The sequence below is a fragment of the Tauraco erythrolophus genome, chromosome 11, assembly GCF_009769465.1.
Source record: "Tauraco erythrolophus isolate bTauEry1 chromosome 11, bTauEry1.pri, whole genome shotgun sequence".
Taxonomy (NCBI): domain Eukaryota; kingdom Metazoa; phylum Chordata; class Aves; order Musophagiformes; family Musophagidae; genus Tauraco; species Tauraco erythrolophus.
Window position 1 is genome coordinate 20,082,607 of NC_141475.1, and position 26,284 is coordinate 20,108,890.

At 43.0% G+C, this 26,284-nt stretch overlaps 2 protein-coding genes and 3 non-coding genes across 7 annotated transcripts; 4 read left to right on the forward strand and 1 right to left on the reverse strand.

The window, feature by feature from the left end:
- The first annotated feature begins 1,824 nt into the window (after positions 1-1,824).
- On the forward strand, positions 1,825-9,438 carry EIF4A2 (eukaryotic translation initiation factor 4A2). Of its 3 annotated transcripts, none has more exons than XM_086618206.1 (11): positions 1,825-2,123; positions 3,274-3,317; positions 3,416-3,548; positions 3,815-3,954; positions 5,136-5,304; positions 5,500-5,609; positions 5,739-5,882; positions 6,293-6,430; positions 6,711-6,800; positions 7,041-7,120; positions 8,625-9,438. In XM_086618206.1, the coding sequence occupies exons 1-11, from the start codon at positions 2,090-2,092 to the stop codon at positions 8,767-8,769; spliced, it is 1,227 nt and encodes a 408-aa protein (XP_086474332.1). In that variant the 5' UTR covers positions 1,825-2,089; the 3' UTR covers positions 8,770-9,438. The 3 variants fall into 3 exon arrangements, with proteins under 3 accessions (XP_086474332.1, XP_086474331.1, XP_086474330.1); XM_086618205.1 differs by having other exon boundaries at positions 1,825-2,119; positions 3,267-3,317; XM_086618204.1 differs by having other exon boundaries at positions 1,827-2,118; positions 3,272-3,317.
- LOC147528127 (small nucleolar RNA SNORD2) lies at positions 3,665-3,737 on the forward strand. The gene has a single exon (XR_015222424.1). It is a non-coding gene; the product is annotated as a small nucleolar RNA SNORD2 (small nucleolar RNA).
- Positions 5,939-6,119, forward strand: LOC147528128 (small nucleolar RNA SNORA81). The gene has a single exon (XR_015222473.1). It is a non-coding gene; the product is annotated as a small nucleolar RNA SNORA81 (small nucleolar RNA).
- LOC147528129 (small nucleolar RNA SNORA63) lies at positions 6,511-6,637 on the forward strand. The gene has a single exon (XR_015222472.1). It is a non-coding gene; the product is annotated as a small nucleolar RNA SNORA63 (small nucleolar RNA).
- A 951-nt stretch (positions 9,439-10,389) lies between the features above and the next one.
- Positions 10,390-22,928, reverse strand: RFC4 (replication factor C subunit 4). Its single transcript, XM_009984413.2, has 10 exons — positions 22,795-22,928; positions 22,103-22,181; positions 18,305-18,384; positions 16,989-17,108; positions 15,830-15,973; positions 15,425-15,545; positions 14,855-14,980; positions 13,158-13,238; positions 11,338-11,454; positions 10,390-10,556 (listed from the first exon to the last, which is right to left on the reverse strand). Exons 1-10 carry the CDS (start codon positions 22,926-22,928, stop codon positions 10,461-10,463), a joined length of 1,098 nt encoding a protein of 365 aa, XP_009982715.2. The 3' UTR covers positions 10,390-10,460.
- Between the last annotated feature and the right edge of the window lie 3,356 nt (positions 22,929-26,284).

A 26,284-nucleotide genomic window follows, 5' to 3' on the forward strand; every position in this document is an offset into this window, starting at 1 on the left:
TCCACACGTCAAGAAATCTTTTCCACTCAGGTTTTCAAACATACTAAGACCTAATTGCAATACTTAAATTCAAAGTATATACATTCTACAGCTTTCTTAATAAATGTTCAAGATGCTTAATAAAACCAAATATTTAGCAGTATTATTTCTGCCATTTAGACCCAAAGTAATTTCAAACGAGAAATCTTAACTGCCAGCCCGAATCTGTGTTCATGTTCTTTCTTCAGTCCATTCTGTTTCTTTTACAACCGGAGTTTTATGGGTCCACACAAACTGGTATCATTCCTTTAAGAAGGCCCCCAGTTATTGCTCCATGGCTGTCTAAATTGCAAACACAAGAAGCATCCTCAATATTTTCTACCCAGCATGGGCAGACAAAACTCGAGAGCATTAGGGTGGGTTGACAGATATTTATATCATTTTGTTGGGATATTGATAAGTGTATATAATAATATATATTTATATAATCTGGTTGGGATATTGATAAGTGTTGCATTATTTGTACATATAATATTGCCCCAGAAGATGCTACCATAGGAAGAGCTAACATACCCTTAGTCTCTCAGAGATTCCCTTTATTCTAGATGGTTCTGGACAATTTACAATATTCTAGACAAGTAAAGGGTCGAGTTTTTCAAGCACTGCCTCCACTTGTTCATGTATAATCACTATGGAAACAAGTTTGAGAAGTGACACACATAAACCTATTAAAGTTGGCACAAATTATTGCTTACAATTTATATTATTTGTATTTATAAGAAATATTGATGAACAAATTATTGTAAAACCTGAGAAGAGCATTAAAAGGATCGATATTTTTTTCTACAACAACAGCATGAAAGCAACGGGCATGATCTCTGATCATTTCATTGAATCAGCGTGCACAGTAACATTTTCCTTACCGCTTTACTTTGGATTACACTAACCTTTAAATCAATCTTGACAGGGTTTTTTGGGTTTTTTTTTTTTTGCGGATATGGCCGTACTACAGCACATCACAGCACCGTGTTTTCGGCAGCGCCCCGAGGACCATCCTGCCTAACGACTACAGACACTCTCCTCCATCTCCTGTAGAAATCATCCACCTTTAACACCCCGTGACGAATTTCCATGATTCAGCCGGCTGCTGCCCCCAGCCCGGGGCACGGAGCACCGCCGGGCCCGGGTTCCACACACACCTGGCGGGGCCGGGGCTGCGGGGAGCGTTCGGGAGGCGCCATCTTCCCGCCGGCCCCTCACGGCCCCTCCGGCCGCCGCTCCCCGCCACCCCGCGCTGCGCTCTCGCCGAAGCAACGGGGGCTCAGCCCCTTCCTGCCCCTCGTCGGAAAGCGAGGAGGGAGAAGCCAGGGTACGTTTTGCCTAGTCGGGAGCAGGAGGGAGACATTGCTGTGTGTGGGGAGGAGGAGGAGGCGAGCCTCGCGGCACAGGAGCCCGCCACAGCCGCCGCCTCCCACCCGAGGAAGCCGCTCTCCTCTGTCACCCCCCCACTCCAGGCACGGGGGCTTTAAAAATAACCGACATGGCGGAGGCAATGCAGCCATGACAGGGAGCCGCTCTGCCCGCCCCAGCTGCGGCCACAGGGGCTGCTCCGTGCCCCCTCAGCCCGGCCGCGTGCCCCCCGCGCCCCGCCAGCCCCGGGCCGCGCCTCCCCCGCCCTTTCCCACCGATACCCCCCGCTCCAGCCGCCCGCTCCCCCTCCCCCGCGCTGCAGCAGGGGCTGGAGCGGGAAACCCCGTGCACAGCAGAGGGGCGGGGGGGGCTGAGCGAGAGGAAGGAGTGAGTCGCTGTCACGCCGTCAATGGTGCAATATCCTTCCGCATCCGGAGAAAAAAGTAGTTCCACGTTCCCCTGACCTCATGGCCCCCAGTGGCTCAGGCAGCCCCTCCAGAGTATCTCAAGCAGTAGGGTGAGGGGAATCTCTTAGGAAGGGAGCTCAATCCGGGGGCATTCGTGCTTTTTTCGCCGAGGCCTGACGTGTAGATCCATGCGCAGAGCAGAGCGAAACGAGTCCGGCAGCAGGGCGGATATATAAAGGGGGCGCCGCGGAGGGTTTGTCTTTTCAGTTGAGGACAGAGCTCGTGTTCGGAACATGTCAGGCGGCTCCGCGGATTATAGCAGGTATGGCGCGGCACGCAGAGGCCCCGGACCTTTTCCTCTTAAGGGGGCTCGGTGGGCTGGGCGGAGGCGGCCAGGGAGAGGGAAGGAGGGCTGTGTGGTGGGGGTTGCCTGCGCGCTCGAGACTGCGCCGTGAGGGCGGCTCGGTGCTGCGGTCAGACAGCGCCCGGTGCCCCGGCCCCTCCTGCTTCTAGACGTTTCGGCCCCGGCTCTCCCCTTGCTCGCGGTTTAACAGGGGTTTAATTCCCTTCCTTGGGGATTGCTTTTTCGTTGCTGATTTTCTTAGCGACTCTCAGCCCTAGAGAAGGGCTGCTTTTTATTTCCGCATGCACCCTTAGCAGACTCGTAATTACAGCGTTTGAGCGCCTTGTTCAGGATTTTTTTCTTAAAATTCTCTTCCCCCTCTCTGCCCGGGTTCCCCCCCGCCCGCCTTCCGCCCTTGGTTCGCCCCGGGGTTGCGGTCCCGGCTGAGGGCGAGACCATTTTTTTTTTTTCGGGGAGGGGCGCGGCCCCCTGGGCGATCGCCCGGCGCCTTCCTCCGCCTGCGCGCGGCGCCCGCTTTGCGCAATCCCGGGGGTGGAGCTCTCGCGAGAGTTGCCGGGCGCTGGGGCGGGGCGGCGGGGGGCAGCCGCGGCGGAGCCGGGCTGAGGCCGCCCCCTCCCCGCCGCACCCCCCCCCGCCTGGCGCCGCCGCTGAGCCGGCTTAGAGCGCGCAGTGGCCGCCGTGGCCCCGCTCGCTCCCTCCCTCCCTCCCCGCAGCCGCGGGGCCCGGCACGCAGAGCCCCGCCCGAGCAGCTGCCTCCCGAGAGGGGGGCGCTGTGCCCCGCGGCGGGCGGTCGCCGTCGTGCCGGCTCGTTGTTTCAGTAGGCGAGGGTGTTTCCGCGGGGTTGGGCGGTGTTTTTCCGGTGGGTTTTTTTCTTCACTGTGAGCCTCGCTGTGGCTTGAAGATCTTCTGTCGCTTTAAGAGCTGAGGACTTGGGTTAGCGGCACCCAGGCTAGTGGGGAGAGGGTGGGAGCTCCTTCATTGGCAAAATATCAAAGCTCCTGCTAGAATGATCTGTCACCGGTTCCAGATACGGGTTTTGGCAGCCAAGGTGACCGCTTGCTTCTGCGTTTTAGTTGTTACTGTGCTAACAGCTTGTTCTGTTTGGTGACAGAGACCATGGCGGCCCAGAGGGAATGGACCCTGATGGTGTCATTGAGGTAAGCACATGCGAACTGACTTGAGAGATTAAACACCGATGTAGGTGTTTAGGTGTTGAATTTAATATTTTCTGTTTTTTTTTTTTTCTTTATTACAGAGCAATTGGAATGAGATTGTTGACAATTTTGATGATATGAATTTAAAAGAATCCCTTCTAAGGGGCATTTATGCATATGGTTTTGAGAAGCCTTCAGCTATTCAGCAGAGAGCTATTATTCCATGCATCAAAGGTATGCACGTGATTCGTTTGTTGATAACCAACATCAGATAATTAGGGAGAGCGTTGTAAAATGTATATGCTGTTTTATTTGTGTGCAATAATACCTATTTGTAATCTTTACTGGACAAGTGATATGATGGTATACCATCTTTCGGGACTGACCTGAAATGGAGAGAAGAACTCTTAATACTGATCACTTATGTCAAAGGGAATAAAATAAAACTAAACATGAATGACCTGTGTGGGAGCAGTAAATGTGTATCCTACTTTTTTTAGGGTATGATGTGATTGCTCAAGCTCAGTCAGGTACTGGCAAGACAGCCACATTTGCTATTTCCATCCTGCAGCAGTTGGAGATTGATCTCAAGGAGACCCAAGCACTAGTATTGGCCCCTACCAGAGAACTGGCTCAACAGGTATTGATAGTGTAGTTAAAAAAAAAAGCTGCTTGTGTGTTGCATAGGTTTCAGGTTTCACAACTGTGAGACAATAAACAGACTTCTTAAGGGGCTGTAATAATATCCATTCAGAACCCTTTTTGTGTTGAGTAATGGGGGATATAAACTGGCTTCTGTCCCACAAGTTCTCTGCCTGCTTGAAAAGTCGAGTTGATGCACATGGAGGGTGTGCTGGGGCAGGGTTGCAGGAGCCAGCTGCTACGCTGTCTATAGTTCTGAGGGAGCATCTTCAGCAGAAAAAAAAAAACAAAAACAAAACACAAGATAATGTTATTAAAGCACAGTGTTCTGAGTGGAAACAAAACTTATTTTTGGAAGCTATTGGAACTTGCGTGCAGTTGTGCAACATGAAAACTGCAGTGCGCATGTGGTCACTTCATTGTTTTTGTATTTTTGTGATGTTTTCCTGACTAAATGTTATTGCATGTTTACTTCACCTTCAAGGCTTGGTATCCTGTTCTACTAAGTGGGAGTGTTTAACAAGACTTAAAGGATGCTTAATTTTTAGGGTGAATGTGTGTCAGTAATGTAAGGTCTTAAGATGAGGTGTTAAATAGAATTCAAAATAGAGTAGAAAAAGAGATTATATGCAACTTCCTGTTTTTTCAACTAGAATATACTGAAACGCCAGTGCTATCGTGAAGATTCTTCTTGAAGGTAAAACTAAATATACTTGGTCAGACAGGAAAGAAATTTATTTTTAAAAAAATGTGTGGAACAAAACCTCTGATCATAATGCTTAGCCTTTGTTCTACTCTGAAGACGTTGGTGAAGTGAGACTTGTTTTGAAGCCTGGCGTGTAGCTCTGGTTGGACACTTTATGAACTTTTTGCAACTGTTCAGCATGCAGGCCTCAACAGTTCAGAACTTGAGTTAACTTCTGGAGGCTCTGCTTGTTAACTTAATAATAGCAGATGAATGGTAGTCGCTAGTTCAGCTAGGAAGGACGAAATCGAAGTGCCTCTCTGACTTAAGTTTGCTAGTGAACAACTTAAGTAGTTGGCAAAACTTTTCTAACCATTTGAGCTGCATAATCCTTGTTTGCTCTTCTGACTTCCGAAGTCCATAAGCAGCAACGATAACAGGACTTAACCTTTAATGTACCAGGAACTATTACTAACAGAAGGGTTTTATTTTAGATTCAAAAGGTAATTCTGGCCCTTGGAGACTACATGGGAGCAACATGCCATGCTTGTATTGGTGGTACAAATGTTCGCAATGAAATGCAGAAGCTTCAGGCTGAGGCTCCGCACATTGTGGTCGGAACTCCAGGGCGTGTATTTGATATGTTAAACAGACGCTACCTTTGTAAGTATGAATTCAGTTTTGCTCTTGATAACAAATTTCCAGTATAAATTCCATATCCAGTAAGAGCTTAAGTAATGCACTTGCTGGCATTGTGGAGAGTTGGGCTGGAAAGCTGAGTCATAAAAGAATGATATTAATAAGTATTTAGCGTGTTTCTGAAACTTTTGAGATACTCCTTGTTTCTTTTTTTAATAGCACCTAAATGGATCAAAATGTTTGTTCTGGATGAAGCTGATGAAATGTTGAGCCGTGGATTTAAGGATCAGATTTATGAGATCTTTCAAAAATTAAGCACAAACATCCAGGTAAAAACCCTTTTATATGGTTAAATTGATGGATGCAGCTTTGCTTACAGTGTAGCTGAGAACTGCTGAGTTGTCTAAAATCAAAGCTGGTGTCCTAGGCACATGCTAACGCCAAACAATGCGTTCTAGGTTGTGTTGCTGTCGGCTACAATGCCAATGGATGTGTTGGAAGTGACCAAAAAGTTCATGAGAGATCCCATACGCATTTTGGTGAAGAAGGAAGAACTGACTCTGGAGGGTATCAAGCAATTCTACATTAATGTTGAAAGAGAGGTTGGTATCATCAGTTGTACTTGCTCTGGCTGGACAAGTTAAGCTGAAGTTCTCCTACCTTCTTGTTAAAGCACTGTGCTAAAATTACAGAAACCAAGGCTGAGCTTTGGTTTCTGTAGTAATGCTAGTAGAGTACACGCAAGAAGAAGAAAAACTATGCACTGGATCAACAATGACTAGGGTGGACCTCTTTCTTAATGTCCAGTGTCCTGTGTCTTAAGATTTGGTGCAACAGTTGATACAGAAACTGCGCTTGATGTCTCGTTCCAGCTTTTTGGGTCAGATTATCATGGCACACTAGGGCATGCTTAATGGGTGGTTGCTTTTGAGTTCCGTTCCTTGTTTGGGACCCTTACGTACTGAACTGTCAGTGGCGTGATGCGTTTCCTGATCTCCTTTCTTCTGTTCAGGAATGGAAGCTGGATACTCTTTGTGATTTGTATGAGACGCTGACCATTACACAGGCTGTTATTTTCCTGAATACAAGGAGAAAAGTGGACTGGCTTACAGAGAAAATGCATGCCAGGGACTTCACAGTCTCAGCTCTGGTAAGAATTGATACTTCCACGTAACTTCTGAAATGCTGTGTACATCCTGAAAAACAAATAATGAGCTACGTTGGAGTGAAAAGCAGGAAAGTTATAATATAGCTGTGCAGTGCTGTATTATCGTTCCCCCTGCTTAAAGAAAAATGCTTCCTTCTATCCCTACCTGCTTTGTTCCCACGGCAGGCAGGGACGCTGGGTTTCATACAACACTTTGGTTTTTAAAGGATATTCTAGTCTGGAATGTTGGAACTGTAGTAATTAGAACTTTTTAACTCTACAGCATGGTGACATGGACCAGAAGGAACGGGATGTTATCATGAGGGAGTTTAGGTCAGGATCAAGCCGTGTCCTGATCACCACTGACTTGCTGGTGAGTATTTATCTCAGGCTGAACATATTTCTCTTCAAATCTGGTGCCAAAAGCTTCATAATTCAGTGAAGGTTCTTGTAGCCTGAACTGTTTGGAGCTTCTTGGAAGAGTAAAGACTACGCTCCACTATGGACTACACAGTTGTAGTTCATCACTAACCTTGTGGTCGACAACAGCACGGGATAAATAATTTAACCTCAAGTCTGGGACTTGCATTGAAGACCCTGTATTTCTTTTCAGGCTCGTGGCATTGACGTGCAGCAAGTGTCACTGGTTATAAATTATGACCTGCCAACCAATCGTGAAAACTATATTCACAGGTGAGTGGGCTCTGATGTGCAGCTGTTGCACTATGCTGAATGTCACATCCTCTACAGAAATCGGCACAGAACCTCACCTCGTTTTTCCCTTCAGTCCTCACCAAGAGTGGGAGGTGTTATGCATCCATTCATACAGTAGCTGCTAAAAAAACTACTTGTGGTTTTGCTTTAAAAAAGCCCTGACGTGCACAGCTGTGGCTGCAAAACGAGGGAGGAGCAAAACTTGTAGATAACAAAGCAGTGGGAAAACTTAGATGTGTGTTTGGTGATGGCTCATCAGTCAGTCATTGCTGAGATTCAGGGAAACTGCCAGCTACTGAATGGCCTTGTCGTCATGTAGGCTCTGGAGGATGATACCAAAAGCCGGTAGTGGCATAGTGCCTTGACACAGTGTTAGCTCCATCCGTAGGTCCTAGCTAATCTTCAGTTGCTGCTGCTCAGTGACTGGACCGTAATACTCTGAGCAAACCAGTTGTATAGGACTGCCTGCCTTTGCTCCTGGAGGTCCAACTGTGTTCATGTTTTATGTGCCCTGTTTGCTCTTGGTGGCTCCTTGCAGTGGGATTCTTTCCTCCATGGTGTGTGTCTTCTGGTAGCAATTTGAGTTTTGTTTCCCTAGGTTTAGTTAACTGCTAGTGATTGTCAATAAATGAAGTAAACTGTGCTTTGTTACTTGATGTAAAAAAAAAATACAGGAGTCAGTAGCAGCAGTTGGTGACACAAGATGGTGCTCAGAAATGGTGTTGATGTAATTTAGGATGTGGATTCATAAGCGGCGTAGTTTGAATGAAGAGCGAGTTGGTGTTTATATTTTTTGTCCTGCTTGTTCACCGAGTTTCATGAGCTGTTTCTGTGTTGAGCTCTTGCTGACTACAGGCGCGTACTGTGCAGCCTGCAGGAAGGTAGAACCGATGGTGGGTGCACCTGAACCGCACTGTGATGCGTTAGTGACTGGCTGGAGCTTACACAAAAATGTCGGCTTGGATTTTTCTGTTTTTTAAAAAAAACTTAAGTTTTCCCACTAGAAACACTTACATTGAATTAAAATTCTCAAGTTGAGTGTGCTGTTCCATGTTACTGGATATAATTGGATTAAATCTGGAACAGACTGATTTTTGAATGATGGCTTACCTTTCGTATGCCATGTGCTTGGGACTGGATGCATGTGGTCTGGGGGTGTTAGTTGAACAGAGGGGAGGGAGATTGAGCTCAGAACTTCATACCACAGTACCCAGCATTAAATAAAGATCTTGCTTTGCAGCCAAAAGAGTAACCTTTTCGAACTCTACCACTCTCCATAGGATGGACGCTTCTCCTGCACTGTTGGCACTAACTGCTGTTTTTTCCTGACCAGACATGACTTTGGTAGCAGCTGGTCCTGTAAATACAGCATGAACTGGCCAGTGGCAGATAAAAGAGCAGCAGTTAATCAATGGATCTTGCAGAGATTTGAAGTGGATCAGCGTAGTTAACTCGTGTGTAAATGTGCTTTCTTCTCATGCAGGATTGGCCGGGGTGGTCGTTTTGGCAGAAAAGGTGTGGCTATAAATTTTGTCACTGAAGAGGACAAGAGGATCCTGCGAGACATTGAGACTTTCTACAATACTACAGTAGAGGAGATGCCGATGAATGTGGCTGATCTCATTTAATCCCTGGGATGAGGTGTTTTTGAATGCTGTGGCTCGCTATTGCTGAATAGGCGATTCACAACGTGCATTGTGCTTCTTTCTTTGGGGATATATTGAATCTTGTCTCAATGCTCATAACGGATCAGAAATACAGATTTTTGATAAGCGAAGCGACTTTCTGTCGTGAGCTCTTGTGGGGAAAGCCATTGGCTTTATCCACTTTAGGGTTAGACTGTTGGGGTTGGGTGGAAAGTCATGGGGTCTGTAAATTTTTTCTTTATTAGAAATTTATTTCCTAGTTCCATAGAAGTGGTTGTATTAGATGTTCTTTATCATTTAATAATTTACTTATGGACTAAAAGATATAAGTGCTGTATAAAGTCGGCCAATTATGTTAAACTAGCCTATCTTCCTTTATTGTATGTACTTACACTTCAGATTGAATTGGAAAGGCCTTTCAAAATCTCTAAACTTTTATAAGAGCATTAAAATGCATTTTTGTTTCATATGTATTTATTCAATAAAGTATTTAATTAGTGGTAAGTGTGATCTGGACCCTGTTGCTAAGCCCCAGCAAGCAAGCAATCATACTATTGTCTTAGTTAGGGTTAAACCCAGTAAAATTTGCCATATTGCACATGTCTTAATGAAGTTTGAATGTTCAATAAAATACTTCTATATTCACTTAAATTGTAAGTAGTTGCTTCTTGGTTTGAGGGGTGTTTTGTTGACAGGGGAGAGTGAAAGCAGCTGTCTGACCTGTTTAAAGCTCTTTAGTCTGAGGTGTGCTGCAAGGGTTCAGGAGGTGTGTTTGTGCTTGGTGGCCAGAGCTGCTGTGCTCTGTTACTGGGCTTTGATGGTTTGCTATTTGTCAGTAATTGCAGGTTGGGGTAAGACCTTGGACTAGTAAAGGGTGAGCCTGAAGTGCCAGAGGCTGTGACACAGCTCATGGGTAATGGACTTGTGTCCATAACACTGAAATAACCTTTCATCAGAGTAGGAAATGGCTTGTTTAATAATTGGTACTGCCTGCATCCATTATGCAGCCTTTTTTCCCCTGTGTTCAGGAAGCTGGGGCAGTATGGGGAATTCAGCTTTCAAATAAACTGAACACCTGTTGCACTTAAGTAGCATCCATGAAAGGAACCAGTCCCTAGAGAAACTTGACCTCCCCCTACAAGCTGTGTTCTTTGCACAGGTAACAGTCAAAACCTTTTAAAACTGGTATTGTACACAAGATGGAATGAGACTTGAGAGCATCAAAGCAACTTCTGCAGAACATGCTCTGATATGTGACTACCCCTCACCCTGCATTTTTTTCTTTCTTACATAGCTTGAGTGAATTGAGTGTTGCAATACATTCACTAGAAAGTGATTTTTGCAGTGTTCAGTGCTGACGGTGGGCTGAAAGGAACAACTCCTTTCTCTGCTTCCAGCTGATGATTTGGTATGTACACACTCCTTGATGCATTTACCTTTCCCTGTATAAAAGTCTGCAACAGAGAACTGCAAAGCAGGAGCACAACTGGCCCCTCAGCAGCCAGGGATCTCTTTAACCTAGCACGAAAAAAAATAAGAGCATACCAGCATGAGCTGTCCTTTTATTGAAAAAAAACAGTAAAAAAGTACACAAGTCCCTGCTCTCAGACCCTTGGCCATCCATGAAACAAGGAGCTGCTCTACTCTGCTGCCAGCAGCTGCCTGAGGACCTGTTAGATGTTCTGAGTTAGCTGCTGCATCACAAGGGCACAGAGGCTCATCAGCTGCAAATATTCATCAGCACCATCTGCCAAGCATTTGTCCACTTCCTGCCAACAGAAAAGAGAAGGTAAGACCCTTTTAAAATGGTGGTGCTCAAGACAGCCATCTCAGGTTACAATGGAGAACACCAGGATGAAGTTTGCCAACTGTTTACTTAATTAGCAGCAACTTCTCCAGCAGTCACACATCACATACCCATCCTACCAAAGTGGGAAAAATTACCTCTCCAGCCTCCATCTTCTTGAGGAAGCCAGGGGTGTGACAGTTTATATGGAGGAAGGGAAGCACCGTTTCCTCTGCAGCTAACTGCTACGAGCACCGCACTGCACATCACCACCACTATCTGCCTTTCTTCAGTGAATTTAGCAATATCTTCAAGGTCCCAACCCAAACCATCTCTACCACAGCCGTCTTTACTTCTTAGTCAAAATTTACCACATTAACTCATTTTTGAAAAGGCATATTTTATACATCGGGACTAAAACTTGAATTTTGCAGTTCCTAATTTGTTTAAGTGCCAACTTGAAATCTCACCTTGATTTTCCCTCTCGAATTTATATTATTAAAAACCAAACAAAACCCACAAACCTCTTGCTTGAGCACCATTAGAACAATATAATATGGCTAATAATTCACTTAACTAGATTTGAATTTCTTCTCATGAAATTTCTCAGAACAAAAATTCAGGTTCTACCAAGAAACACTCAGAACTAAAAATCAAAATAAATCATTATGTATCAAATCTCCTCTTGAGAGAGAGAGTGAGTAAACAAAAACAAATCCAGGGAGATTAATGTGTTTTTTTTTTAATTCAAGCCACAGACTTACCGCAAGTTTCTCGACTATGATAGATTTCTGCTTGTCGCTGTAATCTTCGCTCTCAACAACACTATCGTGCAGCTGGTTTACAAGCTGAGCAACAGCATACCCTTCATTTATGAGATTCTTTGTCAGGTAGAGAGGAAAATGGAAATAATTCAGCAGCAGAACCACCACAAACTGGGAAACCAATCTGAAAAATTCTGTCTGAAGTGAAGGACTGTACTGAAATTTATTATGGAGCTTTCAGATTTCAGAGGACAAGCCCAGCAGCCTGCCTGACTGCAATCCATAGTGAGCCCTTACAAAAGACTGCAAGAGCATGGCAGGCATATAGCAACGACTTTGCCCAAATATTCTTCCAGCTTCTGACAATCTACATCTTAGGGATTCTGTGAGCTAGAGACATCTTAATCATTTAACAACCTCCACTGAACCCGTCCGATCTATTCTAAAATTAGGAAAGCTTAGCATCATGTGGCAGTTTCACCGCCTTCACATTTTAAAGTGCCACCTACTTTGATTTATTTTCTTCGTTTGGTAGTTGCTAGCCTAAGGCATACACAGATCTGTAAGGCCAGAACTTTTTAAATAAAATAAAAACCATGGCAATTAAAGATAGTTGTGTTGGTTTCTTTTTAAATCAGTAGTGTCCAGTTACAAAACCAGCAAATATTGAGAACAGTAGTCCATGAGACAATTTAGGCAGAGACAAGTTAATGAAAATAGAAAAAGAGTTGGTACAACCTTATTTTTCTGTACAGCGAAATATACACCCATGTTTTACAGAAGTATGCATTAAATTGTGTCATCTGTGCATCGAGCACTAATATTTGAAACAAACTCCCACCATGAAGTACCTACTCTAGAAACTAGAGAACAGTTCCACGATACTACTATAGATTAGATCACGGTCTGATGAAAGACTGTAACAGCTGTAAGGATTTTGAAAATCCGTATCCTAACCTCTTAAGATCAACGCATATTAGACATCATGGTAAATAAACGTGAAAGCACACGGCAGCAACATCTGCACAACTCCTGGCAAAACAATTCTAAGATTTGCTGCAAGCTCACAGGAGAATAAATCCAGACTCAAAACCAGAGGTCCTGCCAAAACTATCCCATGTGGCTCAGCCAAGTAAAAAGCAAGAGGCTCAATCAATACTGGCTTTTTTATAAGGGCATGGAACATTTCACTGGAAGGGAGAATGGTACTATGGCATGCTCCCCTCTGTCAGGGACTACTCCTTGATATAAGATCCAGTTCAAGATTGTCTGAGCGTCCTTTAAACTCCCAAGATTAGGAATCTCCCATTCTTCAGACAGGAAGAACCTTTTCTGTATTAAAGAAAATAAATTCACCTCTACAAACCAGTAGCTTGTGCCTTTTCCGGCAAGATCCAAGTTACTGCAGTTTGTAAGACAAACTTACTCACTAGTGTACTGTAAGATTAACAAGAAATATTTTAAAACTGAAGGCTTAATCCAGTCTTATTCAGACACTTCTCATCTAACACAACTTCCATGTTATGAAGAAGGTGACAGGAATTCCTGCTCTGCCTGGTTTGGCCTAACAGCTCCACATGTCATCAGCTTAACTCAGGAGAAAGCCCGAGTCACACTAGTAGGGAATCTTATTTGCAGCTTTGACGTTTCTTCCTCTGAAGGGAAAGATCAGAGTACTAACTGGTAAAAGACATGCTTCCTCAAATGTGCATCCTAACTGACCTGACGCCAAACATTCCTCAGCTGCAGCCCAGCAACAAAGGATTCACAGGGCAGTGACCTAGAAAAATATCCAGGCTACAGCACTGAGAGGACTCTACCTTTGCCAGCGTTTCCAGTTTCTCAAATGAACCACTCTGGCACACAAACAGCACTTCATCAGTTGTTTCTTTAGGGATGACCTGTAACAAGAAGTTGCATTTCTTAATTTCAACTTTGTAAGCTTAAAATTGAAGTTGATGCTTCCAGTAACAGATACAAACTGTCTATGAAGGAAGCCATTTTAGCATTTCACTCCTCTCCACACCCAACCTTTTTCAAGCAAGTACATAAGACAGACTAGCTACATTTTAAGAGAAGGAGGTAGGCTGTAATATTTGTCCTATATCAGTGATATTAAAATAAAAAAATATATAATGATAGTGAATTGTCAAAGCCACGTTCATAAATCCAATCACACAATAGCTTATTCAGGACACTGACTAAGCAGAAGACCTACTTTAACAACTAGATCAGCCAATGCTCTCTGTACCTAAGCAAACCAGCAAACCAGTTTTCTCTCCAGTGATGCACCAGGGACATACAAGAAAAGTCCAATGCAACAAGATCAGACAACAAATCAGAAGACAAAAAAGTTGACGGATGCCATTATTTAGCTCTGAGCGGGGAAGCACCGCCGACATTCTCCTCTCTACTCACTGTCATTCCTGTCAGTTGAGTGTCTGGACAGTTTGGTTTCAAAGCTTCTTTAGTAATCTTCTGTACTAAGGTCTTTCCAGGGTCACAAAAGTTATGTACGACCAAGAACTCAAAGTTTTTATGAAGATGTAAAGTTTGGTACCTTTGGTTTAAACAAGCACTATTCAATTCTGGAATTTCATGTTTCTCTTTCCTATCATTACAGTCAACTTCTGCCAGGTTTCTTAGAAATTGTGATTTACAGACATCTGTAAGTGAAATCCAGCTCTTTTCTACAGCTAGATACACAAAACTAAATGATGAGTTCACTGAGAAAAAAATTGTTTAAAACTTTTCTGTAAAACATGCACAGCAGCAACTGCCTCTGGTTCCATCAAAGGGAAAACATCACAACTCTTACAATTATGTATGACGGTAGCACCTTCAAGGGAAGTGTGTCCATCATTAAAGCTCATTTATTTTTCAACTCCTCATCTCGCATTTCTTGCTTTAGGTGGTGTTTTGTTGCTATGGGAACACCTTCACACAAGTTTTATTAAATGCATTTCCTCTCAGGTTTCTCCTGTCTCTGCCAGTACTATCTATGTCATTCTAGAAGAAATCACTGCTGTTTTGTTAAAAAGCAAAATCTACACAGATCCTTGAAGAGACACTGTCACTGTGAACATTAAGTTGAAAATGAGCTGCTACTGAGAGTCATCCCCCTCTGGTGTTTCCAAACCATATTTTGCAATGATCTATACTTACACACACATATAAAAGCACCAAAAAGACATTCTAGTCTGCTGTCCCACAAAAGGCAACACATTTTGCATTCATGGGCAGAATATTCAACATCAGTTTGAATTATAAGACTATTTTACAGTTTTCCTTGACTTACAGAATAAATAGCAAGAAACTTGCTACGTAATAAGCATACAGAATCAGGCAGTCTTTAAAATTCTAGTGGATGGTGTATCAGTACAATACTGCAATACTAATGGGTATAAACCAATTTTTAAATCAAACTTTGAGCAAAGGTAGACACAGGTAGCAAGTACGCTTACCACACAAATGCTTTTCAGACTAATTACAGGAAAAACTGTAAAGCATAGCTTACCCCAGCAATTTCAGTGACTACCTTCTCTGTGATCTCTTTCCCACCCATTAGGCGAGTGGCACTTTGAAGAAAAGTAATTGCTTTTCTTAAGTCCCCTTCTGACACTTTAACAAGGTAAGATACCGCCTGAAAAATAATGTCAGGAAACGCTAAGTTCTATGTTCATTGTTAATTAAAATCCAGTACACTTTCTCAGCATTGATTTTAAAACATGAAGTAGTGCCTAAAGCAGATTGTCACAGAGAGGCACAACAGACACGTTACAAAGCAATCTCTCACTAATATAAATTAATTTCAGAATTAAGTACGGTGTAATGCAAGTATACTCAGCATAGAACAAAAAGCCCTACAGTTTTGCTTTGATTTTGTCTGGTGGACATTTCTCTGGTTTGTAGGAAGACTCTTAAAATTCATCCCACCTATGGAAGGAGAGTAATATCTAAATGAGTTTATATATTGTATTTAATACAATTGAGCAGTCTGGAAAAGTATGGTGACTTAGCCCCTTTCACTATAATGCAATTATGCACCGGATTAAACAATGAAATTACATGGCAACCATGAAGTTACCTCACTACTAATTTTCACATGTTCCTTCTCAGAAACGTCCAATAGTCTCTGCTGTTGGATTTTGTCTGACAAAGGCTTGAAGCGAAATTTGGAGCATCGAGATGTTAAAGGTTCAATTATTCTGAAAGAAAGGAAGGTATGTGCTTGGTAAATGAACGCATGGGTCAAGTTCGCACAGACAAAGCTATCAAGGCAGAAAAGGGTTGCTTAACCTTAAAATTGCAACACTGTTAAAAATAAAAGTTGATGCCTAAACATTGTCTTCAGTCTTGTATTCACATAGTTACATCTCTATTAACTCCCAACTATGAAAACTAGGTATCAACTTCTCAGTGTAAAAAGAAAAAAAAGACTACAGAATAGAAAGAGCAACAAGTCCAAATAAGCAACAAATGCCACATATACCTGCTGATGTAGTTACAAACAAGGCAGAAACGTGTTGTTTTAGATTCTTTTTCCATTGTGCGTCTTAAGGCTGCCTGGGCTGCTGAAGTCATTGAGTCTGCTTCATCCAGGATTACAATTTTAAAAGGAGGACAAACTTTACCACTGAAAAATAAGAAATCTGTTATCCAGGAGACATGCAATGTACAGATGAAGTTAAAAAAAAATAATAAATCAATGCAAACGGTAAGCCATATTTTACTTAAGTATTTATACTCAATAAATAGAACATATTCAGAGGTTTAATCTTTTTTTATTATTTTTAGATAAAGGACCAATATTTGTAATAAAGGGAGGGGACTGAGTTCCCACAGAAAGACCAACACTTGAATACTGCAAAAGTCCTCTAAAATATATACTCTTGCTTTAAGTCTCTTATTTTAACAACTAATGCAGCTCTTCTTTTTACAGGCTTCCTGATTCCCTGAACTTTAAAGAACACAGCAAGAGACTAATTTCAGTACACACAGACCATTTCTTGCCAGATAGTTCTGGCATACAGTTTCTTCCTGCTACGTTCCACAATTTGGTTTTACCACACATGACTTCACCTGCACAGGGCTGTTCACTATCTAACACCAGAATCTTGTTAGCTTCTTATAAACTAGCACACATCTTGTATGAGATGCTGCAGATTAGAGGTACTAGAGAAGTGACTTCCATCAGAATTTACCCAAAGAAGCTTTTCTATGGCAGTCAGATAACGTTTGCAAAGGCAACAACATATCACCAAAAGTCATCTGGATATGGTCCTGGGCAACTGATTCTAGGGGAACCTGCTTCAGCAGGAAGGTTGGACCAGATGATCTCCAGAGGTCCCTTCCAACCTCAACTATTCTGTGATTCTGTGAAATCCCAAAGGGTTGATCTTTTTGGGGTTTTCCCTGTCTGCCTCTCTCTAACAGTGCTAATAAAAGTTCCTCCCAGGTATTCAAACTCTCAACATGAAATAGCATGAAGTCAGAGCTTAGTTAAAGCACTGTGTGCGTTGCAAACTTCTGGGCAGCACTGACTCATCATTTATATTAGAATTATAAAGTTAACCTAAACAAAAACAACCACACGCTTTGTCCTAAACAAGAAGATCCATCAAACAGAGCCAGCTTTACCCAGCACTTACTCTGAACGGCTTCCAGATGCAGTGAGCTGAGCAAAAGACTTCACTTTTTCCCGAATCACTTGTATTCCACGCTCATCAGAAGCATTTAACTCAAGGACTCTTTGCCGGAATAACTCAGGCCTGCGAAATTTTTATTACAGCATGTTAGCTGCTAATCTTGTAATGACACGTTATAAAGCACATCAACAGTCCTTCTGGCCTTTTCAAATAGCATACTTTTTTTAAAAGGCAGTTAAATTGAGATAATTAAATGTTAGGTATGAATTTCCTTTAGCTATTTTTAAAATTGCCTCCCAGACTGCAGAAAACAGTGAACTGTAAAATTACATCAGTTATCCAGGAAAAAAAAAAGTAGGAAGTTGGCTTCTTAAGTTCAGAGTGTTGTATTATGTGCTTTTCTACTTATATGCTGTGAGCAATGTGGAAGAACACATAAAATGCCCAGATACAGCCACTGGCAGTGCTCTGCCACTGCAATACTGCCAGAAAGAAACATCTAGAAAGTATAATGCAGGCAGTATTTAGTAGCAGTACTATATAGCAGCACCTCTGACTTAAAAAAAAAAAAAAAAATACAAAAATACAGTGGACTTTAAGGTCTGGGAATTCAAATGGATACACAATGTGGAGTTGTCTTCCTACTATGAAACTAGAAGTGGTTCTCTCCAAAAATCTACATGAGCCAAAAATTAAAGATGACAATGGGGGGCAGAGGGGAGAGAGGTACTAAAGTCAACACTAGATTTGCTCATAACATCAAACCACCTTCTCATCCATTTTTTGCTTATGGTTCACTGAATTCACTACTCAAAAACTCCCAAGTGTTACAAGTGAGTTGATGAATGTACACATGCTGAACTTCAGTCTGATTCCCAACATTTTACTTCCAGACACAATTCAATGGTGCATTACAGAAAGATTACAATTCAGACATTTTATGAAGTGGCTTTGAGATCTATGTGTAGCTAACAACTTACTGAATGTACCATTAAAACTGGAATTCCTTTACAAAGTTCAGTAAGACATATGTAAGTAATTTCTTTTCATACTCTTTGTTATAGGGTTACATGGCTGCTAGTCTCAAGTGTTCTAAGTCTATACTGGTAACAAAAACCAATGACTTGTGACAGGACAAATGAGAAAGAAATCTCACGTCAGAGCTGAACTAGAATGTGAGAATATTCCTGAAAAAGACCTTAAAAGTATGAGAAAGTTTCTAGAAGCTTCATAAGAACAGGCAATGACCAGAGGCACTCTGTCACAAGACTAGAAGACACAATAGTCGATTACACCAAAGCAACTTGATTCCACCTTACCCATAGAGTTCTCGAGCAGCTGCTAAAATAGTGGAAGTCTTTCCAGTTCCAGGTGGGCCATAGAACAACAGATTGGGAAGCTGAAACAGCAAGGCACCATTTCTTAAAAAAGCAAAGAAACAAAACAAACCACAAACAGGAAAATCTGAGCACCTAATAGAACAGAAACTATCTACTCCTCCTGGTAAATAATATCAAGTCTTTTACTTCTAGGTAAAAGTATATATAGTGCCCTAAAGGAGGACAAACAGTTGCTGTTTGTAAGACAGCATGAACAAGCTGTTATTTGGTGGCACCATCATATGTTCTATCAAAACTGATACTTCAATTTATAATTAATTTTGATATATTCCCTTCAGGCCACGTATGAGATCACTACAGCCTACAGAACTTACTCTTATGACTGCAGTGAGATGCAAACTTATCCAAGTATGTCCTTCAAACAGTCTGGATAATATTAGCAGCAGCTGTGACAAAATCTGTCACAGGTTGACTATCCCGTACTTTCTCAGCTCCCCAGGCTGCCGTTTCAAGCCCTGCTGAGAGTTCTGTGCTGCCATCAACTCCACTGCAGTAAGAACAAGGTAGCGCGTGAATGCCTGCACTATACTGCAGCGAGCACAACGCAGACGGAGCCTAACACCAAGCACAGAGATGCGTGCAACAACTGACCGGAACGCATAGCCCTGGCAAATTTCTACATCCATCAAGGATTTTTCAAAGGAGGAGACCAGCAGTATTTCTTAAAAAGATTAGGTTAACTGATCTTTCAAACAATTTAATTAATAACCTCAGCATGAAAAATAGGAATGCATTAAAGAAATATGCTGACACAGGAAGATCAAAGCAGCACAGCAAAGACCGCAGCAATAATATAGGATGACATTTAGCAGCACAAAGTATAAAATCTCTCAATTTGAGACTATAGCTAAATATCTGCTAGATGTCTGGAATTCATCAGCTGGAATAAAATACAAGCTGACTTTGCTTTGTCTGTCAGTCAGAGGAACAGTAAGCCTGTGTAACATGGTGGTCCTAGGATGTTCACTTGGAATACAAATGGAAAATGCCTAACACTACTATGGGGCTAATAAAACTTCGAATCCAAACTGCGGAAGGTGACTAAAGGAGTGAAGAGCCTATCTTGTAAGTGACTTTTTTTTAAGAGTTTGATTTAGTTAGCTTAGCAAAGCAAAAGCTGAGAGGGAATACGACTGATCTCCATAAATACAAGGAGACATAGGGACAACGAACAAAGTTGACATAAACCAAATTTGTACAAGTTAGCCATGACTAAATTTTGGCTGAAATCAAGAAGCTTTCTTATTAGCATAGGAGTGATAGCTTTCTATACTACTATTTCAAGTAATCCCTCTTACAAATTATTAGGCTGCACTTTAAAACTGCAGCCTTTGACAGCAGGGGATGTTCCAGTTCTACATTCTTAGAACAAGAATCCAAGAGTCCCCTCTGATCAACAGCAAAAAGACAAACCTCTCAGTCTGACTTGACTTCCAGCCCTTAATAAACTTTCTATTTTTAAAAAGTCAACTAAAATTAGATTAGAGAATTTTATGCTGAATATAGCAAGCAATGCAGACAGAATGGGAATAGTAAAACCAGACATCCAAAAAACAGAGAAAAACGCAGGAGTACACAATCCATAATCAGAAAATGAAATAAGAGATAGACTAGTTTGGTAACAAGTGTCCGATTTTAACAACTAAGATGAGACAAACAGAACAGACTCAACTGTGTATGTACTCCAAAAATACAGATAGAAGAATTTCCATCTCCAATCAATTCGTATTAAATAAATAATTTCAAGTTTTGCCTGTTCTTTCTGCCAATCGTTCACTGCTTGCTTCCCTACTTTTTAATAAGTAAACTGCATCCAGTACTAACGAACATTTTTCAAGTTTAATTAGATATCACAACATTATTATCTCCCTCTATCTTTTAGGAAAACTCCAGGGAGAGGAAACGTTTACTGACTGACAGCTGAAAACTTACCAACAACTATGTTAGGTCAGCACACTGCAAGTGTAGACCTTTTCGTGGAGGTTCATCATTTCATGCCTGTGCTGAGTCACACTCTACTCGTTCTCAAAACGAGCATTACCAGGTTAAAAATTTTAATAAGAATCTGTTTCCTAATTCTAGTAAAGCCATACTTTAATACTGTTTCCCTTTTAACCTAATTTATGCTTGTTACTCACTGAAGTTATCACCGGTATTTACACTACTTTTTCACCAAGCACAGCCTAATCCTTTATGTAACTGTGGCAGTATTTTTAAACAGACTGCAACCTGATCTGGTTATCCATTTTTCTGTGCTTGCCAGGGGTAAGCAGGATACCTGCACACATCACCCTGCTTACGGGAAAGTTACCGCGTATAGTGCAAACCCCAAGTCCTTTTCTAGAAGTTTCAGTACGAGTGAAGATGTAAATTACAATGATAATCCTACACCCAACTCTCTTTTCAGTCATTAAGTTACCATCAAGTAAAAGAAAATTAAAGAATACTATGACACTAGTCAGTTTCTTTGCAAAAAGTAACAACAAATCAACAGTCCTGGCAGAGAGAAATCGACTTCTCCAGTTCAAAACCACTTGGACGCTGGTCTCCCCAGTTTATAGCAAGACAGATGGAGATATATCAGGGACTTGAAAGTCCTGCTCCGTTTAGCAGCTCCCAAACCAAGGCCTACAAATACAAGCCAATCAACAAAGGACTGGCTCTTCATTTTCAACAGTAAGGTTTAAATAAAGCACATTACACAAACCTACAGCATTGTCACAGCTGTTTCTTTGATCTCAGAAGACGTTCAAATTCAGTAAGAACTTCTGAAATAAGCATCAGCCTCCTCAGAGTTTAAATTACACTTTCGCCTCTTTGACAGAATGAGTCCTTTCAAAAACTAACAAAAACATCCAAATTTTAAGTGTTACCTTTTTAAACATATTTGTACGATTTTGTTCTCAAATGCCTTGCTGAGTTTGGGTAGCTACAGCAAAATACAAAGCCTGTAACCGCAAGCCAAAGTTATAATTTGTCTTTTCAGCTCAGGAGGCAAAAAGTCCGCACAAGCGTGGCAGGCTCACAATCTGAAAAACATTGCTGATCTAGAAGCTGTAAGGCTTTAAATAGCTGTTGCTCAAAATAGAACTTCATAACCCATCACCTAAGCGATGTTACATGACTGATATGTCCAGACCTTTTTAAGCCAAAGATATTTTAAAGCCAAAGAGACTTACTTGAAAACGTTAATCCAAAAAGTTTGGGATCGTTACCTAAGTAGCAGACCTGGCACTTAAACTTTCCTGCTTAGTAAACAGTACATTTGTTTTAATGTTTAGCTGTTTCATAAAAGCACTGATAGATCACTAGAACTGTTTACGAACAACTGGCAACCCAGACTTTTCTAAGAAAGAAAAAACTTCCCCTCTCCTCTTAAACACAAATGTCAAAAGTACTAGCTGAATCATAGAGACAACAAAAGCCTCTCCAGATTAGAGACTATTAACAAGAAGTTTACCAACTGAGCCTTTCCAGAAGAATTCCAAACCACATCACAGAGCTGACAACTTTACAATGTTTAGAGGGCTGGTAGCATCACAAATTTTACTAATGTGTATATATCACGATATACTACAAGGAAGCCACTTAGCTTGTTCGTAAAGTACCACTGTAAAAACAATCATTGCTGAGTTCAAAAAGAGAAGTTTTCGTTACCACTGGCTAAAGTTTCTGCCTAAACATATTGATTCGATTAGATGTTATCATCACACTCACATCAGCACCTTCCAAGGACTTTTTCAGCACAGCAACAACTTCATCCTGGAAGGCGACTTCATCCACGTTTTTGGGACGACTAAATAAAGACATTAAAGGCAACTTATTAGCTAACAAAGTTTCGGAAGAAAACTGAAATTGGGAAAAACAACATTTCCCTTTCTGATTACATCAGGTACTGAAGAATTACAGCAAATTTTGTAGTTGAGGTCAAAAATCATAACAGGAAATCTGTCTAATGCCTCTGGTCTGTATTAGTGAAGTGATCTAATTTCTCAGGAAGCTGTTCGTCTAGTTCTATTGTAAACACCAGCCTGAGCTGTTTTTAGAAGCAGAACTGTATTGCATACTACAATATTTTACCACTTTGTGAGCTGATCAAGGGCTTCTCAAAAGAGAAGCATTTAATGCACTTGTGCACCAAGCCACAGCAATGAAACTGTACTACTTGATATTGGCAACGGAGACATTTTCTGCTCAGTAATACCGACAAAGGGCTCTTATGGCCGTTCACAGGGCTGGTTTTCCCCCGTAACAGAAAGAGTTAAAGCTCTTCTCGCAGGTGGAGACACCCACAGCTGTAACCCCCACGCTGTTCACCCACCCCCTCTTCCACACACCCCCTCCAGAGCCGAAACTCCCGCACGACCAGCCACTGCCACCCCGGCCGGCGACCCCACTGCCGCCCTTACTATTTCTCCACCCAGGGGATGGGTTTGAGCCTCTTGCCCTCCCCGCTGCTCCCCGCCGCGCCGGCCGCGCCCCTCTCCTTGGCAGCGGGGGGCTTGGTGCTGATGGAAGACGGGCCTTTGAGGAAGGCCTGCATGGCTCCGGTTGGGCTGGGCTGGGCTGGACTGGACCGAACCGAACCGAACCCGGCCCGACCACCACCTCGCAGCCCCCCTGCCTCAGCGCGGGCGTTAGGCCGAGCAGGGCCGGCGCGCCGCCGCCACACGCGAACGCGCAGCAGCACCGCAGGCCCCACCGCCCCTTCCCGCCAACCCGCCACCGCTTGGGGGCGGGGCCGCTTCCGCCCGCCGAGCGCCAATCACAGAGCTGGGCGCAGCCGCGGGGGCGGGCGCTAACGTGACGCCTTCGCGCCCAGGGGCTGCCGCGGCCGCCGGCAGCGCTGCGCATGCTCCGCTCGTGAACGGGCGGGGCGGGGCGGGGCGGGGCGGGGCGGGGCGGGTGCGCGCTCCGGGGGCGGCACTTCCGGGCGCCATGGCCGCGCTGCCGTCAGGGCAGTTCCGGCGCGCTGCCGGGCGGCTGGCGCCCGTTCGCCGCCACCTCTTCCAAATGCCCCTTCCCCAGCAAATTAAAAAACAAAAAGCGCTGTACAAAAGCAAGCGAAGGAGGGGCGCCTCCTGTCAGGGGGTGGGAGCCGTTGCGGCCTTGGGGCGGGGTCTGCTTTGCTCGCCCGGCAGCTGAGGGGCGTCCGGGGGGTCTCCCAAGGGAAGCCCGCGAACGCTGGAGCCCGGCCCGGCCCTGCCGAGCCCCAGCTGCCCCCGGCAGTTGGCGGCTGTGCGGTCATGGCTGCTCAAACCTCCGCCCCTGGCGATTGCCGGGCGAGCGGCTCCCCCCGGCGTACCGGCGCGGGGGTTATTCGGGCAAAGAACACCCGTGAAGCGGAGGTGAATGTGGTTTGTTTTCCCGTTACATCTAATAACTTCCATTACAGCAAAACCAGGGGAAAAAAAAAAAAAAAGGCGTGATTGATGTGACGGTTCCCTTTAAAGGACAAAAAGGCATCCTAGTAGAGCGGCAGTCAGGATGCGCACCCACGTTTTCGTGTGCTGCGTAGCTACATCTTATCCTTCCCATTATGCACCAGTTTTGTGGATAAAAAATTAAAGCAATTCTGTTGCTAGCAGCTGTATACTCTGTGGTTGCAGGTGTTCTGCGTCACTATGTCCCCTCGGCTGCTCCTGGGCGCGAGGCACCGCTGGAGCAGCCTGGGCAGCCGTGGTAGCGATCCCCCAGAACAGAACATGTGCCAGGGAAAAGAGTGGATTGGAAATGGTCTCTATGGCAACAGATGAACTGTCTTTGGAAAAGAGAGGCAGGAAAGAATTTAGACCAAAAATACATCATTCTATCTGAGAAGCCTGTAATCCTTGTCTAGGCAATTTTAAATAAGCTATTTGCTCTCATCTGGCATTCTGCTATTGAAGCATGAAATCCAGTTCATAGTCTTAGCAGCAAAAAATGCCCACACATATAATTACTGCAGTTGTCTTGTTCTAGATGAAAATGCTATATTTTTTTTTCCCCCATTGTGATTATATTTGGTACTTCCAAGTCATGGTAACTTGGAAATGACAAGGCTGTATAAGCAGCTAGAACTGATTAGCTTTCTTTCTGAAACTGTAGAAAGCTTTGTTGTATTTTTGAAACTTCATTCAATTCGATGGTCTCTATTTGGTTAACACTTCTAACAGGACCAGTTCAAATATACCTGTCATTTGAGCATTTTATCAACTTTGTGTGAGCTTCAAGTTCAGTTCAGCAATGGAACTTCCTGTCTGCTACATTAATTTAACTTCATAACACAGCTTTTTGTTTCATTACCTTAACAAAAGTTAAAAATTCCAGAAAGGAATAATCAAACCCAAGCTCCTCTCTCTTGCTCCTGTTTTTCCCTCCCTCCCTCTCAGATATATAAGGACTGACAATTATACTTGCTTTATTCTATAGAATTGTATTCACTCGCTGTCTTAAGGTCCAACAGATCAAACTCAGTTGGCTGTGATATCTTCTCATTTGCTTGATTCCAGTGTTTCCCATGGCAAAGACTGTGTGTTTCACTAGCCTCATCAGTGCTCTTCAAATGTGGCCTGTAGAAACTGCTGTCTAATGTACAGAAAGGCCAGTTTAATTTTAAAATGCTAATCATTTGGTGCGTGCTGGATTTGTTCTAATTTAAGACTATTTAAGACTGTTTATTTTCATTTGTAAGGCTATACAACCCATGATGTGTTGGTATTTAAAAACGTAGTACCCCAGTGGCAGATGTGTCATTACTACCTTCTCCAGCTCATCGTAGCCAGGTTCTTCAGTCACACTGGAACCCTAGAATCTTCCCAGTACCTCAGGTCTAGTTTCACACTAGTACAAATAAATGCAGCAGCTCGGTGAAAGGATCCAATACATTGCACTACTACTACAGCAGACAGGAGGCAAAAGTGGGAGCGTGTGCTGGGATGGGTAGGGAGGTGGAGACTGCATCTTTTGGTGGCAGGGCAGTTTTTAAGCAGCTTGAGCTGACCTAAATGGGAAGCCTCGTCCCCTTCCTTCCCAGTCTTCTTACGCTGCCATTTGCAGGTGTACAACTGTGGAATGAGGGTTCAAGCGCTCATCTGGTGGAAAACCAATGTGTCAGGCGCTAGGGACAGTAACAGGGTGGAAGAATTGATTAGGGGGAGGACATCTGTCTTTGTAAGTTACTCTGCCTGCTGCCCTGGAGACCTGCTCCTGCCTCCATCGATCTAGACCTTCAGCCAGTTGACATTAATGTTTCCTGGGAGATGAGCTTGGGTTTTTCTATCATACTGAAAGTGGACAAGTGGCTTCCTTAAAATAAACTACATAGAGTTTAGGAAGTAAGCTGACTCTAAAAATTACAGGATCACTGTTCAACAGCTTTGTCCAAAATCTGGGCTTTGTTTCAGAGAGGAAAGATGGTAGAAAGTGTGGAAAGAAATGAATGCAATAAAAATAGATATATATGGATTTTCTTGAGAGTTTAACAGCAAACATTTATCTAATAACTTTCAGCATTGGAAGACTTCTCTCAGAATTGTGTAAACAACACAGAGCAGACAAACTGGCAATTTTCCCTGTCCAAGCTGCATAAATAAGAGAAGGTTCAAAGCAAGATGGCAAGAATGTTGAAAGGTATGAATTGTCTTTTTTTTTATGAAGAGATAGTAACTAGGACAGCATTCAGTTCAGCTTAGGGAAGAGTGACTGAGCAGTATGATCACCATATGGAAAGTCATGGCTAAGATGGATACTGCAAATAGGGAATTATTTATTCCTTCTGGAGATGCAGGAACCACAGGCCTGAAATTGAACTATTAGGCTTCAGATTTAAAACCACAAGAGGTATCTTTTTTCACACAACACATATTTAAACTGCAAATCTTGTTGCTACCAAACTTTATGGCTGTCAAAAGTATAAAT